Source organism: Echeneis naucrates, chromosome 4 (genome assembly GCF_900963305.1).
Source record: "Echeneis naucrates chromosome 4, fEcheNa1.1, whole genome shotgun sequence".
Lineage (NCBI taxonomy): Eukaryota > Metazoa > Chordata > Actinopteri > Carangiformes > Echeneidae > Echeneis > Echeneis naucrates.
Window position 1 is genome coordinate 20,199,530 of NC_042514.1, and position 20,167 is coordinate 20,219,696.

The window sequence follows — 20,167 nt, forward strand, 5'->3', positions numbered from 1 at the left end:
TACTCTAAGACCCGTGACCTCTAATGGAGAGCCAGCCTTCTGACTGTGGGCTCTATACTGCAGGAGAAATAAACATGTGAATACCAAAGCCTTTGTTATTGAAATAATTTTGTTAGTGTTTGTTATTCCTATTCCACCTTCCCAAAAATAGTGTTTTCACCCCGAAAGAGTAGGTTTTTTTTTTGTTTGTTTGTTTTTTTTTTTACATAAGAGTCTCTTTCTATATCTATTTCCTTGATTCTTCTGTTGCAGCCCAAACCAACACTTTCCACTGAGCCTAAATCTGCAAATGAGAATGCTAGTCGAAGTAAGGGTGTGACTGGAGGTGGGGATCAGGGAAGCTGGAATATGGGCCAAGATGACAGTGCAGTCCACGGCAAACACCTCCCACCGTCCCCACGCAGACAGCCCAATAAAAGCAGTCTGAAGGTGTCCAGGAAACCTGCAGAAATTCCTCCTGTGCCAGTCATCAATGCTACACCTCCAGACCAGGCTGCTGATGTGTCAAAGTCTCTGCCGCGTCCTGCTCAGCCCCACGTTGACCCAGTCCATTGTCATTCAGGACGAGGGCACCGCTCTTCTCACTCACCCAAACGTGCATCAATGCTGCCATCTCCCACTCTCTCTACCAGCCACAGTTCTTCAGTAACAAGAGCCCAACCAGGGTGTTCTCCTGTCCCAGCTGGTCGATCACGGACCATCTCAGATCCCCAAACCAGCACAGAGCCTCCCCAGACCCACAGCCAGACTTCCTCCACCGGCATCTTGAGACGGAAAGTGCTGTCCAAGGAGACAGTGAGGCAGTACCAGGAAAAGGCCCTGCAAAGGCAGAGTAGCAAGCAGCAGCAGGAGTTCCAGGGAAGCCTGTTGAAGCACAGACAGTCAGAGGTGTCTAAAGAAGGGTTGCTGGGGGTGGGCTTGTGTCTCAGTCAGGCTGAAGGCTCGGGGGCAGCTGTGATGCAGACTCAAGGCCTCCTTGAGGAGATTGAGTCTATGTGTTGCCTCAGTTCTGTCCTCCACACCAGCCTGGAGATGTCACAGGTCCACAGCACCAGCAGCAACAGCCACCACCAGGTCCAGGGCAAAGCTGCAGATGAGTCCTAAGGATACCAAAGGGTTCTTATGAAATATGCCATTCATTTCTTCAAATCATAAGTAGCTGCAGATTAGGAGAACATAATTGGTTCAGACGTTTTTCATCAGCAGTAGGCCATCAAGAAAAGCCACAAACAAATCTGATGTCATACAGGAAGTCACACTGTGGCAAGAAATAAGATGTGCTGCAGTATTCTCTGTGTTTTGTGTTGTTTAGTGTGCTCTTATAGCCAATTTCCAACAGAAGTATTTTTATTTATTTTATTTTCAACAATCCCCAATATCTTTTTCTTGAAGCAAAGTGAAATATTCCCAACACAAGGTCTCCTCTGTGACATTCTGGAAAAATTCAACTTGTTTTGTGGATGAACATCAGGCAAAATTCCGCTACAGAATTAACACATCCTACACGAGATGAGAAACCAAACATATGAGAAACTTTCTGTCAACTAGGACAGTGGCATTCCTTGTGAATTTTTTGTTATCCCAGCAGTAAGAAGGACTTTTTCAATGTTTGAGTTTCTGAATTATATATTTTTGTGTTATTTTAATTTTACAGTTGGCAACATTATCACAACAAAGAACGGTGACTGAAACATATTTTGGGGCAAATTGAAGTGGCTAACTGGTAATGGAGCAAGTGTAGATTGGAAAATCTAGACAGTGCTTCTTCAGAGTGAAGAACACATCAGTCAGTCATCTGCTCAGTGCTCCAAACATTTCACATGATCGAATGAATTTGCACTTGTAGATTAACAAATAATATTTAGTTATTACTAGCTGGTACTAGAATGATTTCAACAAGAACAACAAAGAGAAGCAGGATTTTCAAGAGAAAAAGTCCACTCAGGGCTTTGAAACTAACTATACCCTGTTTGATGCCATGTTTTTATCACCAGGCCTTAAACGGACACGTGATTTGTTTATGAAACTCTGCTGTCTTAATCTACAGATACCACAATAGGTACTTTGTAATCAAATAATGTCAGCTTTTTAATGCAGCAGTTAGTATTACGTAAGCGGCACAGTATTTATCTGGATGAATAGAACAGTTAATATATGACATGCTTTAAGCTGCTGTATTGAATTGCATTCTTGATGTGCACATAAGAACCTCACTTTCTCCTCTCTCCCTGGGTTCCTCAGGACACTCTGGCCAGATGCAAACACACTCAAAAGTTCTAACAGATTATCTGAAAAAACAAAACGAAACACTGTGTCCCTCGTCTCATCTTTCTCTTTTTCATCTTTGTCATCACTCTGCCCCTCATGCTGTGTCTCCTGATTTTCAGCACATCCACTGGGCTGGAGGGCTGGAGTGATGTGTTTAAGATATCACTTCAGCTCTACATTTCAGCTGTTATTTACAAATCACTGGAAAAACCAGAACCAACGAATGCATAATTATGTCTCTTTTCCACCAGACCTCCCTACCCAGTTGTAAGTCCCAAGCCCTTTTTTTTTTTTAATGGCTCACTAATACTGGGTTTATAGTTTCCATTTGGAGTCTCAAAAAGGAAGCACAATAAAAATAAACAGGAGTAAATACTAGATTTGAGAATATTATCTTGCACCAGACTTATCAGCTTCTTATCTGCTGTCTGTCTCACATGAAGAACTCCAATCTCTCCCTTCTAGTTTAGAGTCTAACACTGTAATGTACTTTCTTGGTGTTTGTACTGTAATGAAGAAATACCGTTCAACTGAGAGCGTAGCTTCATGGATGTAATGTGTACAAAGTCAAAAGTATTTCTATTACAGACTCTCCTGTGGAGAGAAACACTATGGATTGTATCAGAGTATGTTCACATCATTCTCTGTGTCACCACAAATCCAGAGATGAAAAGAAAGAAAACCTTTTTTTTCATGTGCTTGTGTCAGAATTATTACATTTATGGTTGGTTGTTCTCATGATTTATGTCAGACGCCTATCTGTGTGGCAGTTTAATGGCTGCCATTTCTCCACTTTTTGAGTTCCGCTCTGCGTTAACGATTTCCTCATAAAGTGTTTGGCATGTTTCTGAAAGCCTAAGAATCAATTCAAATATACTCCCGAAAGGAAAAAAAAAAAAAAAAAAAAGTTTTCACTGCTAACACCTATGCAAATATTTAAAACGATCAGAAAGGTCAGTTTTTCCCTATTACATTGCACAATTCTACTTAGAAATGAATCACAATGAAATTAGTTAAAATAATAAGAGTTTCTGTAACTGTGAGCAAATGTGTATCTTTTTGTGATAAAGACAGAATGTATGGTGTGCCTTATACAGGAAGAGTACCATCCAGTATAATCACAGCACGGTACAAATAAAGCCGTAGAAAGGAATTGCTCGGTGATTTCCATTGCTGTGGTGGTCACCGGGAACCTTCCTGTCTGTATTTAAGAAAGGATCTCTGAATTTCTCTGGGTTATCTTTCTTTTTGTAAATTTCAGTTAATTTATTTGGTTGGACGATTAGTGTAGTCTGCAGCCATTTTCACTTATTCTGAGCTAACTGTATTTAAATGACAAATTTACTACTATTTAAATACATTTTTCTGAGAAGTTTCTCTAGTTGATTTCATATTAATTAAAGATTATTTTCAACTAAATAGATGTGTATTTTTTCTGGATTGAGTATATTTTACATGGATAATATATGAATGCATGTTGTAAAAAAAATATACCTAATATTTTAATGTTTTAGGTTTGATTTTGGGGAAAATAAAGTACAGAGAAAATATTAACAAAATATCTCATGTAGCCCTTCATGTTCAGAAGCATCTGATACGTTTTAATAAGCAGACTGCTGCTTGCTTAAACCCGATACAATGCTTACTATTCTATTTGCATGTATTTAGCTGTGTGTGTTGTGTGATATGATTTTGTTTAGTTTTATAGATTTTTTTTCTCTCTTCTTTTGGTTTTAATTATTAGTCCATCTGTTAGCAGTTCTATCAAATGAAAAATTCTGAGTGTTAACACATTTCAGCCTTGCATTGGGTAATTTAGAATTAAATGTCATTTGCCTTGCTTTTGTCTTTCTTTTTTTAACAAGAGAGCTGCTGTAAATCTAACAATAGTTCTGGTTGTGTTGACATTCATATTGTACAGCAACAAAGAAATTATTTTCAGGGGATATGAATCTCAATGTCTGCAAGCTTGTGTAAACTAAGCTCTCAGTAAAATCTATTGTGTCCTAAAATTGCAAATTTGGAGTGAGTGGTGAATGATAGATGATGTGTTTTTACCTACAAACAATGGAGTAAAATAACAGCTTCTAAACTAAACTTGGGTAACGTGTTGATTAACTCCTCCTTACACCATCCACAGATTTTCTGATTCAGTGAATATTTGCATGTTTTCACTGCATAAAGAACAATTTGCTTAAACAACTATGGTCAGTTCAGTTTGGTATTGATTAGTAATGTAGTACAACTGCGCATATTGTATGCACTGGAAACTAAAAATAAATGATACTGTTTAGGAATGTATTGACAAAAAACTTGATGTGGTTTACTGTGTACTTGCTGCAAAAGTAGATTACCAACAAGACAAGGCGCAAATGTGCCTTGGGGGGCCCCAAAACTCCAGACCAATGAGCATAGCTATCATTATATGAAGGTGGGACAAACACTTTTTCACTCCTACCGGCCGCTGTGTGTACGCAGTACACATAGCATGTTACACATATTTACAGTTACAGTCACCAGGTAGCTGAATTAAGGGTGGATTTCTTTTGTAACAAAACATTCAGGACATTTTTAACTTATTTAAAATCAGACTTACCTCTCACAGCAATTGTAGTTTGATTGTTAGTGTAGCTTAGACTGATCTGTTTTTTTGGCCTGCAGTCTCTTGGTTTGACATATTTGCTACCCCAGACAAGACAGACAGCAGTAGGTTTCCTTTATAAGATGAGGATTGTCATTACTGGAAGCAGTCGGTTAACTTCAGCTGACTACAATATTATATATAATATAATGTAAGGATTTAGGATATTGGTACTCTCATATGAAAAACCACATCACATAGAGATATTCAGTCCACTCCAAGCAGGTTATATATCTGATACCAGATGTTCTGGTATAAGCTTCTAATTGGCAAAAAAATGAAATTTAATCCTGCATATAAATGGTTCCAACAGACAGTGTCAGCCTCTCCATAGGCGGTGTGTGGTGGGGCTCTCCTCCTGCTGGGTGGGGCCAGTGGTTTTGTGCCACCATCGCTCTAACAAGACAGGAGAGAATGAGCTGCAGGACAACAGCTGTCAGACTGATGGACAGTGAGAGGTCAGAGCTCAAACTCTCAGAGGTCAGCCGCACGAAGGTGGGAAAGAGAAACAGATGCTTCCAAGATATCAAATGAATGCGTTGGTTTAAAGATTTACACACACATTGTTTAGTTTTTTTGTGTGTCACGCGTTTTCTGTTAATCACTCACACATACTTGTCCTCACCTGATTGTTTTACACTAAAACAGGAAAATGTGCTGCCAAAGTGCTGATGGTTGTGTTTCCCAGCTCAGTAGGTTAGCTGCACGCACAAGACTCAACTTGCTGTGGACTGAAACCTCCATCCGATTGCTGCCTCTTACACCATTTGGCTGCAGTGAGCGCCAGGCCTGCCACTGCCACCATCACCCAGCAAATGAGGCACGGCATCAAAACAGCAGCCACCCATACATGCAGGAAAGATGCTGCCAACCCTCAACACAAACACTGCCAGAAAAAATGTGATAGAAGGCTCACACACAAACACACGAACACATGTACACAATTCATTTAAAGCAGGAGGGACAGGAAGAAAAGCAGCAGGTATTCTTGTGACTTGTAAGTAATAATTTTGCTCCTTTGGTCTTGACACACAGGCAAAAAAAAACCCCAAAAAACAAAACAAATAAACAGGCAAACAGCAAGCAGGAAAACAAATGTTCAAACACAAACGTTATGCCCTTGCTATTCAAATCTAATAAATCAAGATTGATCAAAGCTTTAATTGTAAAGCGTATGTGATTTTTGTTATCCATTAACTAGAAGTAGGAGATTGAGCAGCAGATGGACTTACATCAGAAGTCGATATTGGTGTGATCATCATAAAAGATCACAAATAGCACAACTGTTGTACTACCTCATAGCAATTGAAATTCAGATTCACTGTATTGTCATAACTAAAGTTTTTTACAGAGCCTGCCAAATTATACAAAACAATTACAATCATCTCAGAAATCTGTCAAATTTATACTGAGAAAACTGCATGGAAACATAATTCAAATAAAAAACAACCACTCATATCTCCGGACAAAAAATAACTTGGTGGATGCTTTATTTTCCTTGCTACAGATTCTTTGTTGACTGCTGGAAATACTGGAAAGTGCTTACCTGTCAACACAGCACACTTGCCTGTCAGAGCAAGTGTGACACAAGCGAGCCAGAGCAGCCTGCAGCCAGGACCAACCATCAGTCACTGACAGACACACACACAGATACAGAGATGTCTAACTAACCAGTCTCTAAGGTACATGGCAAGGCCACCTTGAAGTCACAACAGAGCAGCTAAATACACACACACATGCACGCACGCGCACACACACATTCACAGATACTGTCAGCACTTTCAACACACCAAGTGTGTATGTCTATGTGTGTGCCTGCCAGATAAGCTGCTCTCATATCTTTCTGTGAAGCAGACCGAACTCCAGTGAATGTCACCAGTTCGCTGCTGCTGAAATTGCACTTCAGCAGCAAACACTGTCGTGTTTGCTGGCAGAGCACTTCTCTTTCTCCCTCTCACTCTTTTTTGCTCCTTCTCTCCTCAGCATTTCAGCCAACTGTACCTGTAAAGGACACGCTCAGACAGGAGAGAAGTGCCATCACATACTTAATAAGTGACTGAAAATATGTATACCTGGTACCAAAATGTTACATATGTACATTAAACAGAATATATATTTGCATTTGATCCCATTCAGCCACAACAGCATTTGCAGCGTTGGGCATCAAAGGCTCTGTGCAAGCTGATCTGCCTCCATATTAAACTCAGATGAGAAAGAACATCTTGCTCATATTGGTCATTGAAAGATTCCTTCCTAATCAAACTTCACCTGGAAATGATGGGGAGTCAAAATCTATAGTCTTAGTCTTCTGAGAAAATGTAGTTAAGTTTCAACAAGGTTAAAGGCTTCTACTTTGCAAATCTTGTCCACTTCATTGCAGCCCACAGGGAAAGCAGAAAATTTGGGGAATACAATCTGTGAATTTTATGTCAAAAAGAAGATTTTAGCTTCTTTTCAATATTTCAGCCTGTTGACGGCTTGTATTTTCTTCAGATGAACCCTCATAAATGCGTTGCATTCTATTCTGGGATAAACTCACAACACACCTTGTTAAGAGAGATCATGTCTATATTTTTTGCCCACCAACTTCGTCATGCGTACTTTATTAAACACATATGCTGATACAAAGTCAGAATATCAATCAAACGATTGGTGAAAAAAAAAAAAAACTTCAAACGTTATACCAAGTTGAAAACAACAGGAATTACTAATATAGTGTTATCGAAGAGAAAATTAGGGAAAAAAAAAAAAACTAAGTTGAAACATATACATTGTTTTATTTGACAAGAACAGAGACAGATTTTAGGGGTTTATGAAACAAGATATGGGGACAGAATATGACGGAGGAATGACAAAGATAGAAGTCAGATGTATCATACATGGATCATTCAGCGCAGTGTGAGCACAACAATACTGAGAGAGACAGACAAGAACACATGAAAGTCTACCATGGAGTACTGTTCAAGCAGAGCTGCAGAGAATTTGAGCTTAAAATATCTTTGCCTCACACGGGAAGGTTTCAAGGCAGAAATGTCTTATTTGGTATAAAACAACGAACAGCAGTCACTCACTCACTCACTCAGACACCACACTGCTCTGAATGCACATCAAAAACAAAGCAACGTTTCGTTGCTTCATAGCTCCTTAAGGGGCTTTTGTAACAGTTATGCTTCACATATTAATCTGTATGGAGCTTCCAAAATTCAGTCAGGATGAGACTGTCATGATGTCCTCAATGAGAAACATAAATAATGCATATTTTATGTTACCCATTTCATCAAAAAGGAGCATAGCTGAATGTAGATTATCCTTCCATTGAGACCACAAATGAAACCCTGCAGTTTTGTGCTGACAGAAATATTTTATCAATCAATTTGTCAAAATACATGAACATAAACATCTACAAGTTTAATTAATACATAATTTTTTTGTTTGTCAGAGCTGTTGCGTTGTCTGTGTGGATTTTAGATGACATGAATGCCAAATTAATTTACAGCTATTTATATAAGTGCTTAAATTAAACAACCTAAATAATGAATATGATAAGGTGCTTCTGATTACCAAATGTCATTTTAAGGCACAGAAACAGCTCTGTGGTACCGTTAACCCAACACAAAACTAAAGAAAACCCTAATATGTTCTATGGAAATCTACAGGGCTTTTCCAAAAATAAATCACAATACAAATGCAGTGATAAAGCTTCAGATCCTCATCTGCACCCATATTGTCGACACAAACACACACACACACACACACACACTTACACTCAGTCGTTTCCTCCCCACTCCACCTCTGGCTCATCGTCCAGCCTGAGGATAAGGTAGGAAAGCAGCTGGAAGAGGTTCTGCCACAGGAGGACTGCCACATAAAAGTAAATGTCGCTTACATCTGTCTGGCATATGTCTCCGGCATAGCTCATGTCACACACGCAGACAAACTTGTTGATGAGGTTGTGGCAGTAGCCTCCATTCAGACAAGGGTTGGACTTGCACTCATCCACCTCCTGTTCACACCTACAGACACAAATCACAGTTCAGTCGGAAACATGGTGACTACCTAGGCGGCAAAGACATGATTAAAACCTAACCCTGAACCTCAAACACACGCCATACATTAAAAACTGATCTTATTATAGATCAGTCAATATTCATAAACTTACAGCAGAAATGGAGGAGGTTGGGGCGGAGAGAGCTGGAGCACCATTAAGAGTTCAATGCATCGACATATCAACAGATAAGTAATTAATTAAGTAATTTAGAAAGTAGAATTGTGAAAATTGTACTTTCTATGAAGTCACTACAATCTTTTGACACATCACATTATCTTGATAAAGTGATACAATACAAATAGTTTTAAAAGACAAATGAGTGCTAAATGCTGCATTCACACTGAAATATCTGTATTATTTATTTATGCTACATGCGACAGGTGTGACTTTTAATGCCAAACCAGAAGCAGCTTCAGTTCTTTGCCTGAACGCTCACAAAACAAATGATTTATATGCAAATCACATGTGTTGCAAATTGTATCTTCATATCTCAGTCTATTTTAGAGCCTCTTATCTTTATAATAATAATTATGTGTTTCTTATTCCTACCGATGTCCAATGAATCCGGGGGGACAGTCACAGGATAGCTCTTTATCAGTGCAGTTGCCCCCGTTGAAGCAGGTGTAGTTTCTGGTGTGATCACCACATACAGAAACAGGCAGTTTGGGCCGTCTGCTAAAAAAAAATTTGTGAGAGTGGGAATGCAAGTTACATTTTTGTGTTTATTTCTGGGTATACAGTTATTGGAGTTGTTGATTTTACTGGATTCCTGTGCAATAGAGTTTGACATCTTTACAGAACCCAAAAAAACTATAAAAAAAAAAAAATGCCTCTCTGGAGTTGTAATGTACACCTTCCCACGTCCCGAGTTTTCGGGGTGTCCAGGATAATAGTATTAAAAGCATCATGAAACCATTCATATCACATCTACATGAATGAAAAAGCCAATCATTTATCTTTGGCCTCTTCAGCCTTGTTCTTGCCTGAAGCACAGTGGTTTTGCTCCAAGTTTTATGCATCTGAAGACAATTTAAAATTCATCCCTCAAACGTAACAAAATACAAGCTTCTTGTACTCCATTTTGAAATGTGTACAATTTTAGTGGGTGAAGTTTTAATTTAGGTGCTAAGAATCAATTGAGCTAAACTGACATACTAAAACAAACATTGTTGCAGGTGATGTTAAAATTAACTTTGCTTGGGATTTTGTTCTATGTTGTTGAACAAAAAAAAAAGAAAAAAAAAAAAGAGACAACTTGACATTTGAGAGACAATATCTAACAGGAAGCAAATAGCGAACAAACAACTTACACTTTTCTGACAACAATGTACCATGGAATTTCTTCAATGCGTTCACTGGAGAGCAATAGATGGCAAGATATGGGTAGAAAGAGACACAAACAAGAGAGACAAACAAAAAGAAGTCATTTTGATAAAAACTTTACAGCTTAGATGCTCCCAGTAAAGGAAAACATGGAGCTTGTCTGGTGGCTTGCTGAGCGTGACACTTGCAAAGGTTTTCCTTGTGCAAGAAGTGCAAAGTGGAAGGGGCTGTGTGTTTACAGGATAAATGGTTGGAGGCATTCCCCAGCTGGTTCTCCGAGGCAAATGGTAGATGATAGGGGAAAGAAACTGGTGCTGAACCAGAGAGCTTTGTGTAGAGACCACAGAAGACTGATGCCTTTTCAGGCTGACACTAGAATAGAAATGCAACTTCTGAGACTGCCTCTGCAGGTGTGGTTCAAATGCTGAACAGAAGCTGGGATGTAGATACATTTACAATAAAGGATATGCTTTGTGTTGTGCTGTGGTCCCTTGTCTGGGAAATTTTGGAGCATTTGTATGAGAATTGTGTGTTTACTAACTAACTAGGCTTTGAAAACTGAAAAAAAACAAAAAACAAAACCCTAAAGCCACAACATAAAACGTGTATTCTTCTGCTGCTCATTCATAGCTTCCACAAGCCTGTTGTATTCAGTGCAAAGTTACTATTCTCGGCCTTTTTATTTAATTCCTGTGTCCTGTCTTTTACTTCAACTTGAACTTACTTGCAGAGGGGTCCGGTGTAGTTCTCAGGGCAGAGGCAGGCATACCTGTCTGGCCCATGCAGACAGGTGCCTCCATGTGCACACAAGTGGTTTTCACACATATCTACCTCCTCCTCACAGTCCACACCTGCATAGCCAAGTTCACAGGTACACTCATAAGTCAGCCCGTTCACACTACAGTTGCCATGGACACACGGACTGGAAGCACAGGTGTTGGTGTAGAAGTCACAATGTCTCCCAGACCATCCCTCAGCACAGCTGCAGTTGTAGGTGTTGAAGAGATCCTGGCACTCCCCTCCATTCAAGCAGGGTTTGGGCTCACATACAGGCGCCCCAGTGCAGCCAAGGAGTGGTGGCTCCAGTGTCATCTGGATGAACTGTTCGTCCTGCAGACGTGGGAGGCTCACATCAGAAGACCTCAAGTAAGGAAGGGCAATGCCACCCAGCTCTACGGTGCCCAGACATCCAGCCAGGGAGCTGCTGGCATCTGGGGCCAGGCCCCCTAAAAAGATGTCCACCCCGTGTCTGAGGAAGTCCATGTTGCCACCCAGGCTCCTGGAGGTGCTGGCTTCCTCTATCTCTTCATCCACAACCAACATCCACTGGGAGGTTTGTGACCATGGTGCCACCATGAAGACATGGACACTGTGCCACTCACCATCATTAACACTCCTCTGGCTGCTGAGGCTTACTGTCGACACACCCTCCTCTCTCTCCGCCTCAATGTCCTGTAAGGTGTGGCTCTGTAGCTCTATGAACAGAACACCATCCTGGATAGAGACTGTAATGAATGCTGAGTCCTTTTGTGCCTGTAGAATAGCTGCATTGTTCTGCCTTGTGCGCAGGTTAAAGGATAGGTTAGTTAGATTGCGGGATATGTGGCCATTTCCCTGATATGACAGTACAGTGCTCTCCTTCAGGAACGTTGCACTGGAGTAGCCTAGGAGATGAAGACAAAATATGGACAATGTATAGTTGTGTGCACATTTTGTTGCACCCTTTGACTCTACAGTTTAGCACAAGATTACTAAATCAGGGAATGGTTGTAGTCATCCCAGAAAAAGGCCACTGAAGATGTTTCATATCTCATCCAAGAGGCTTCTTCAGACCCTGGGTATTGGGTTAGAACCATGATTAACAAGGCCGTTGATACCACTTGGTTTTGTTTTTGGGTCAGGAAGACAGGTTGTCACTGTCACTGTCCCAGGTTTTCCCAGCCTTTTCCCCTTCCCTTGCATTTACTTTACGTTTACGTCTCCCGCTGCCTCTCTGTGTGCCTTCTGGTTCCTGACTCCAGTCACTTCCACACATACAAATAGATACAAATAGATCAGACAGCTGATGATATAGTCACTCAGTCTGTAATGTAAATGTTCATTCATAGAAAAATTTTAAGTTAGTAAAACAGCTTAATGGAAGAAGAAAAGTAATATAATAGAGGAATATAGAGTAATATAAAAAACTACAATACACAATATGAAACAGATGCAGTGAAACTGCACAACTTGCACATATCTTCTGTCCACTATAGACTGCAGAGCCTTGTTCCCTGACAGCCAGATTGCCTCTTTGAAGTCGAAGCTGAAACTCTGTCCTCTGTTTGCAGTTTCATGGCCCCATCACATCAAGGGCTTTTGATGGGGACAAAGCCAACTCTCCTTTTCCCCCTGCATACAGTTGCCTTAGCAAGAACCTCAGCATCTCCCACACCGAAGAAAAAATATCTCACAGAAGAAGAGCCCCAGATTGCACAGAGGGCAGCTGGGCTCCGTCATGTTGTTTTACTGAGGTTTGGTTCAGGGAGAATACAGAGCTAAGGTATGCTAGGCCTACTGAACAGATATTCATCTGGAAAGGCAGGTGGTTTCGTTTTGTTTCTATAGATCTTTGCGGTTGGTTTCATGTTAAGCCCCTGGAGATCCATTTGATGTCCAAGTCGGGATATTTATATATGTTTTATTAATTAATTTAATTTACAAAAAAAAAACAACAGAATTGTGTAACATGAATTTTAAAGCTTTTAAAGTGTGGAGAATCACCCAGCAGAATCTTTTTTCCTGCCTGTCAGACATTATTTGACACAAGGCCAAACTAAACTTGACAGTTTGCCTGCCCCGGACCAGCATGAGTTACCATGGTTACTCAACGGCAGGTCACATAAAGCTCGTTGATGGAATTGAACTCTCCCTTCGTAAAGCCAAACAAATCAAAATAAACGCAGCTCTTCCTTAATCCTGCTCGGTGGAATATCCCTCTGTTCCTCGTCCACCTCATCAACTCCAGTATGGAGATCCTGGTTCTTCTGCCCTCTTTGTCAGATTATCTGCTCACATTTGGCTGATAACCTGGGTGCCCATCTTATATTCAGTCAGTGAGGTATGTTCCCGCTTCTTGAAACTTGGTCTGGATGTGCCTTTTTTGGCAGTTGCCGGTTTTTCTGTGCTGGTGCTGCTGCCAGATGCAGAACAACCAGAACCAGAACAACCCTATTCTCTTTCTGGATTCCCCTGCTCGAACGCTGCACCACAGCATCTCAGTAAAGACTCTTTTGTTCACAATCTGCTTCCTGGTTTTTAATTTGCTTTTGGGTTCAGGTGTGACTTAGTCTGTAGTCATAACTGCACCACCAAACCATGTGGTATCAAATGCCTTGTTAACGGTCCCACAAGACTAAATACCTAGGTTACTCCATCAGTCAGTCAGAACTGAAGAAACTGCTGAGATGGGAGGTGAACAGTCTACAGCTAAATCCAGTTGCTGCATATTTTATTTTAGAACAAGATTATTAAGACTTTAGTTTTAAAAAATTTCAAAAGCTAGCAGACATTTCTGCTGCATGACAGTTTCCTATTTGATAGCGTTGGAGTTCTTATGGAAACTCCTCGAAGTCATTTGTTAGAAATACCAAAAAGGAGCACGTATTTGCTTTTCAGTGAGATAATCACTGAACATAAGGTGGTTTACAGGCCAGATCAGTGACATGGTAACTCATCACTAATCCCAGCAAAAAGGGATAAACTGGCCTCAGGCCAGACCTGGATTATGGAACGCATTTAGTTTACTGTGTGGGCACATTGAGTTCAATTTATAATCAAGTGCCAACTAAGACAGAAAGATCAAGTCTATAAACAAGGAAAAAACACACATTTACATACATGCGTAGACCCACATATCCAAATGTATATGTGAATATACTTCACTTAAATTTACATTTGCAGAAAACTTACATTCATATCCTTTGTTCAGCATCCTGCACTCTGAACCTGTGGGACAAGGGGACAGCTCACACCACCTGACCTCTTCACAGTGTTGTCCTGTTGTGCTGGGGGGGCAGGTGCAGGTAAAGTCTTCCCACTTTGAGTAACACATCCCCCCATTGAGACATGGGTTACTCTGAGGATGAGAATACAGGGACTACTTCCATAAAATGTAACATATAATCATACGTCATATGGCCATGGCATGATTTTTAACTGTTTAGATGGAACTACTTTTTCACTCAAGAAATTCACCACCAGAAGTGATAGGCTGAAAATAATAGACCAACAAAGAGTAATGAAAGGCTTTGTAACCAAGTGTTTTACTTACACTACAGGCATTGTCCCCTGAGCACCCAGTGGTCACGTTTTCCATGAACTCCAAAGGATAAGTTCTCACTGAGGTGTCCAACCCAAAGAATTGCAGCCTATTATCATTGATCCTCAGGTCCTGGATACAGCCTTTAAAATATCCACTAACCGCTGAACTCATCTCCAACATACCCCCCACATACACAGTATCTCCTGCATGGACACTGACTGTTCTGATCTCCACGTCACCCTTTTTCTGAGCGTCTATGTACAGTGCCATATGATTCTCCAACATCTCTACGCTCACAAAGTGGACTTCCCCATCATCAATTTGACTCTCTGCCTTCAGACTCTCAAAGCTATTGAGCTGAACTGTCACCCTCCCACCCTCTAGCCACATTTGCAGATACTGGCTGCTATTCCTGGCAAGCACCAAGAGGAGTCCATTGTGCCTCCGTGTACGCAGGTATAGAGAGATGGAGAGGTTGGGACCCGGATCATCAGTGACTGTGAACGTGGCAAAACTATGAGAATCATCATTCCCAAAGCGTGCAGTCACAGGTTCTGCAAAAGGGGAAAAGGGTGGTTTAGACCAGACAGCAAAAAAGCGAGTTGGAAAACTTAGCATTTTGTCCACCATGTGTTTTATTTAAATTGGTTTAAGCAGTTTATCAAGAATATATATAATTTACTTGCAGTTTGGTTTTTTTTGAGCTTTTATGTTGCTTGCTTTTTAATACTACGTACTTTGTTTTGTTATAAAATGAGGGATTCTTCTCATAACCGGTAAGCATATAAATTTGAATATTACCATTTAAAACAATGTTATTATGGATTTAGTTTTTTTGCAAAATTATAATCCACTGGGCAAGAAGACATTTAAACTGTTTACGCTGAGGTGCCAAGAACCGACAAGGAAGAAAGAAATCTAACTAGTCAACCAGCCCTCATATACTCTGATCTTTGTTGTAAGTCACTTCTGCGTTTTTCATTTATTTATTTTCTTATGTATGGATGTATATGGGTGCTCTGTATTCCTAAATAGGCCACAACTGATCTTTTAGCTATAGCTGCAAGTGTGTGCATTTGGTAGGTTAATGTGCACACACATCATACACTGATGCTCAGCCATCTGCTTTGATAGACTCAAGAGTCTATTGATATCCTCACTAACAAACTCGAACTGATTAATCATTTGGGAGGAAATTCTATTTAGGAATGCAAACCTTGTTTATTTCATCATTCATTTTCTAAGATGTTGATTAAGTTTTTCCTGAGCTTACTGAATGGTGCAAATTTCTGTTCTTGTTCTTCCGGCTTTTTCCAAAATAGAATTCCTTGCATCCTTAATCCACTGGCTCAGGTAATAGGATCGCTGCCTCTGTACTTTACAGTGGCTTTTGATTGGCCTCATTTTTTTCTCCCTTGTCTTCTCTCGCACATTAGAAAGGGAATTGTTTTATTTTGGTTTTTTTCCATCCTCTTAAGAAATTTGATGTAAATTGACTTGTCGTCATTGTCATCATTATTTCATTGCTGCAGACATACCTTCCTCACAATGGTGCCCCTCATAAGGTCTTGGACACCAGCACTGGTAGTTCTGCCACAGGCTGACACACTGTCCTCCATTTTGGCAAGGCAAATCCTGACAGTGGTCGCCGTAGCTGCATCCAGGGGACACATTAACAGCAGAGTCTTTGAGCCATTCCTCAGGGACAATGAGTTCCCAGTCTACAAACACATCTCTCATGCAGCCAATAAAAGCTGGAAGTGCAGGGGACTCACTGGGGCCATCTGATCCCTGAAGCACTCCTCCGATAAATGTGTTTTGAGGATGTGACACAAGCCTGTTCAGGGTTCCTTGGACTGGGGCCATCTTGTGGCATGAGTGGTTCCCACTACTGCAAGTGTCATCTAGGAGTTTCAGACTGAGCACCCAGTTTCCAAACATAGCCTCTACAGTATGCCACTCTCCATCTGTGACATTGTGTTGAAGCTCCAACACCTGAATAGGACTCTCTGTTTCAGCATCAGTAAAAACCTCTGTCCTCAGTATGAGTCGAAGATGACCTCCCTCTAACTCCAGGCGCAATATCAAGCCCCTATTGTTCCGCTGGAACAATAACGCTCTGGATAGGACTGTCTTAAAGCCAAGGATGATATTGCAAGAGAATTCAACATTAACCAAGGGACTCTCAAGCATCAGGTAGCCTCTGCGTTCGAAGGAGAATGTGGTGGGGGTTGTGCAGAGGGGTCCAGTGTAACCAGCTGTGCAGGAGCAGGTGTAACCATGAGTCCCATCCGACAGGAAAGGAGAGCAGGAACCTTGGTTCTGGCATTCATGCCCCTCACAGCCCTCAAGCCTGACGTCACAGTTTAGGCCTCCATAAAGAATGCCATCTTGATTCCCTTTGAGGCAGTGGCAAATGTAGCTTCCAACACGGTTCTCACACCTTCCCCCATTCTGACAGGGACTGGAATTACACTGGTTTATCACCTGCTGACAGAAGGAACCTGTCAGGACAAAAAAAAGACATTAATACCCTTCAGTTTGTGTTTCATCTGGCAAAAGGAAGACACAAAAAGTAAAAGAAAACAGACGATTGCTGATGTAAATTATGTAATATGGGTTGGTTTGTTTTGACTCAATATCCATAAAAGTGAGAATAATCATATTAACTTAACCAAAAATCTGTACCACAATTTGGCTGTTTCTCAATGAGAATTGGTTCTCAAATGACCCCCCCGGGTAAATTAAGGTCAAATTAAAAAAATCAAAAATCTGATTTTATTAATTTTGATTTGATCATTTTAATCCAAAATAATCGGATCTATATTTTGCCAACCCAGCAATTCCACTTATCCTTAACTTTTTTGGGTCTTTGAAATAGTGTGAACTAATTTACTGATAAACATGTCATGTTAGTACCATCTGACAAATACAATTAGTGAGGTTCCGCTGCGTTCACTTCAGGTCAGCTGGTATTACATAATAGGAATACAACTTTAAGTTTCCATGTATTATTTTTGTTTTTACTGTATTGTATTTAAACCCTAAAGCAATATGTTGAGATAACCTTTTTTCCTACTAAGCAACGAATAAAGTACAATGTAAAAATCTAGGTGCTGTCTCAGCTGCACTTTGCTCAACTAGAAATTATTGATCATTTAGCATTGGTTGTATGGCATAATAAAACAAATAGATTCATCTTATCCAATATTGTATCTTGTTATTCAAACACATGTTTTGATATTACCTGTTCCAAGCAAGAAAATCCCCCAAATCCATGATGCAGGTGTCCACATCATGCCATCACTTTTTCCCCCAGAGCAGCCTCAAATGTTTTAAACTGCACCATATTAGTCTGTGTCCATTACAGCCATTCCAGTGGAGTTGCTCTCCTTGTCACTGTCTCGACAACCACGCAGGGCTGAATAGCTCCAATCAGAAGACCAACAAAGCTAGATCCTGGGGATTAGGCTAATGCTATTTGGCCAACTTACTGAGTCAGTGCCCCTGTAACTGGTAGGGAATCAATTTTTAGACAACAGCTCACAGTCTTATCTTCTCAGCTAGATTAAGTCTCATGCCAGTAGTATAATTTTTCACTACTTCTGTTTATATGCCATTAATTATTATTACCAATAATGTTTCAGTTGGATTCAGAACACTGAATTAATAACCATCATTATAAGTAACACTGATTAAACTACCTGTAGATAATCTTCTCTAGTTACTCAATTTACAACTGACTGAGTCAATTGTCCAGCAGCCTTCCCACACAAGCATTACGTGACAAGATGAAGACAACAGTTCATTCAGATGTCACATAAAAGCTGCTATGTATAGTTGCGTCATAAAAACTTTAATAGTGTGATGAAAGTTTGTTTTTGTCAATAACAGTTGGGCAATCCAAGAGAATACAAGTGTTCAATATTTGTTATCTGCACCATAAATTCTGAAAGTCTCATACCTGACTTGGTGAGTTTACTAAAACTATGGGGTTACACTGCCTACACCAGCTCTGGACAGTAACTGTTTAGTTACAGTGATGTTCTTGGAACTCTACTCATCTGACCCATGTTGGTAGGAATCAGCAACTGATATCATTTTCATCATCAAGTATAGCCAGTTTTCAGCTACCTGTGATTGGTTCTCTGTACCTGGGTCTGGCGGTATACTGGTTAGCATTGTTGCCTCACAGCAAAAAGGTTGTGGGTTTGATTCCTTGGCCTTTTGGCCCTTATGTGTTTGCATGTTCTCCTGGTGCTTGCGGGCATCTTTTGATGATGCTTTCACGTCATCAAGAGGCAGAGTTGATTGTGTTAAGAACCATGCATGTAATGTGTAACAGATTTTCTCAAGTCAACAAAAAGGTCTTCATTTCTAAGTAGCAAGACATTTACACCAGAATCATTCTCTCATGCTGCTGCCACTCCAGGTAGAACTCTCTCACCCCACTGCTCAGACCTTTGAATACTAATACTGTCACATTCATATATACACACACACCTTTGATTGTTGATTTTTTTTTTTTTTTTTTTTTTTTTAAAAAAAAGGTACTAAAAACTATCTGCTGGCATATAATCACCATTAGAGACCTGTGAATAATTAATTCAGGGTGGTTAATCAGAATAGTTTATCGTGTGTTCTTTGAGGGGAACTGTGAATGCAGCATGACGTTGGTCTTAGTATTCAGGGAGTAGAGGCTCACTTCCACACAGAGCCTGCCACGACTCAATACAGCAGCCTCCATACATGCAGGGGCTGCTGCTGTGCTCACCAATGTCTGTCTCACACTAATATTACTCAAACCTGAAAGGTGGAAACAGGAATTTCAAATGGACTTTAAAAAAATATAAAATATAAAAATATATATATATAAAATATATATATAAATATAAAAATATAAAGTATCTTAGAAATAGACAATCACCCCTGATAAAAGTGCAACAAAGCTTCTTGCTGGCATAGAATCACAGGTGTAGTGACCCAGCTCATCCTCACAGATGGCGATGTTGAAGCAGGTTTCAGAGGGGCTGGGTCATCACAGTGGATGCCTGTTAAGGCTGTGTGGGAGCAATCACAGCTGTAGCTGACAATCACACAACAAGATTATTATCGTGATTCTATATACAGAGCCCCATTTTGGAATTGTTCCTCTTTGCATTCATCAATGCGGATTTTACACCAGTGTCCTTGGAAACCAAACAGGCAGGTACAAGTGAAGACACTAATGCAATTATGGCCAACAGTGAGATATGGCTGTGATTGACACTTGTCAATTTGCACCTCCCAATTGGCCATTGTCAGGGAGCAGAATGAGCACAAAGGGCAAAAAAAAAAAGCAGTTTTTTTTTTCCCTGTGGTCATGTGTTGACTGCTGTTTCATCTCATTGTAAGGTTATGCAGATGTTTGCCACTCTGAGGCAGACAATGCAAAAGAGATAATAGAGGCAGCAGGGTCCCCCAGATCATCTGAATTTGAGACATCTGTCCTATAGTACTGTTTACCATTCACCAGAAAGCGGAGTGAGGGAGTAGAGAGAATTAAATAAGTACTATAAAGATTTTAAAGTAGCATGAAAAATTA

At 40.3% G+C, this 20,167-nt stretch overlaps 2 protein-coding genes across 3 annotated transcripts in view; one reads left to right on the forward strand and one right to left on the reverse strand.

Moving 5' to 3' along the window:
• Window positions 1-3,201, forward strand: part of dennd1b (DENN/MADD domain containing 1B) — a 96,411-nt gene extending 93,210 nt beyond the window's left edge. For both annotated transcript variants that reach the window (XM_029500264.1, XM_029500265.1), the window contains one exon: window positions 253-3,201. In XM_029500264.1, coding sequence (XP_029356124.1) covers window positions 253-1,104 — 852 coding nt within the window. In that variant the 3' untranslated portion in view covers window positions 1,105-3,201. The remainder of the gene's footprint in view (window positions 1-252) is intronic.
• Window positions 3,202-5,193: 1,992 nt separating this feature from the next.
• Window positions 5,194-18,765, reverse strand: crb1 (crumbs cell polarity complex component 1). The gene is made up of 9 exons (XM_029500213.1): window positions 18,738-18,765; window positions 16,122-17,087; window positions 14,593-15,137; window positions 14,232-14,397; window positions 11,005-11,944; window positions 10,268-10,312; window positions 9,507-9,629; window positions 8,796-8,922; window positions 5,194-5,394 (listed from the first exon to the last, which is right to left on the reverse strand). Exons 1-9 carry the CDS (start codon window positions 18,763-18,765, stop codon window positions 5,194-5,196), a joined length of 3,141 nt encoding a protein of 1,046 aa, XP_029356073.1.
• Between the last annotated feature and the right edge of the window lie 1,402 nt (window positions 18,766-20,167).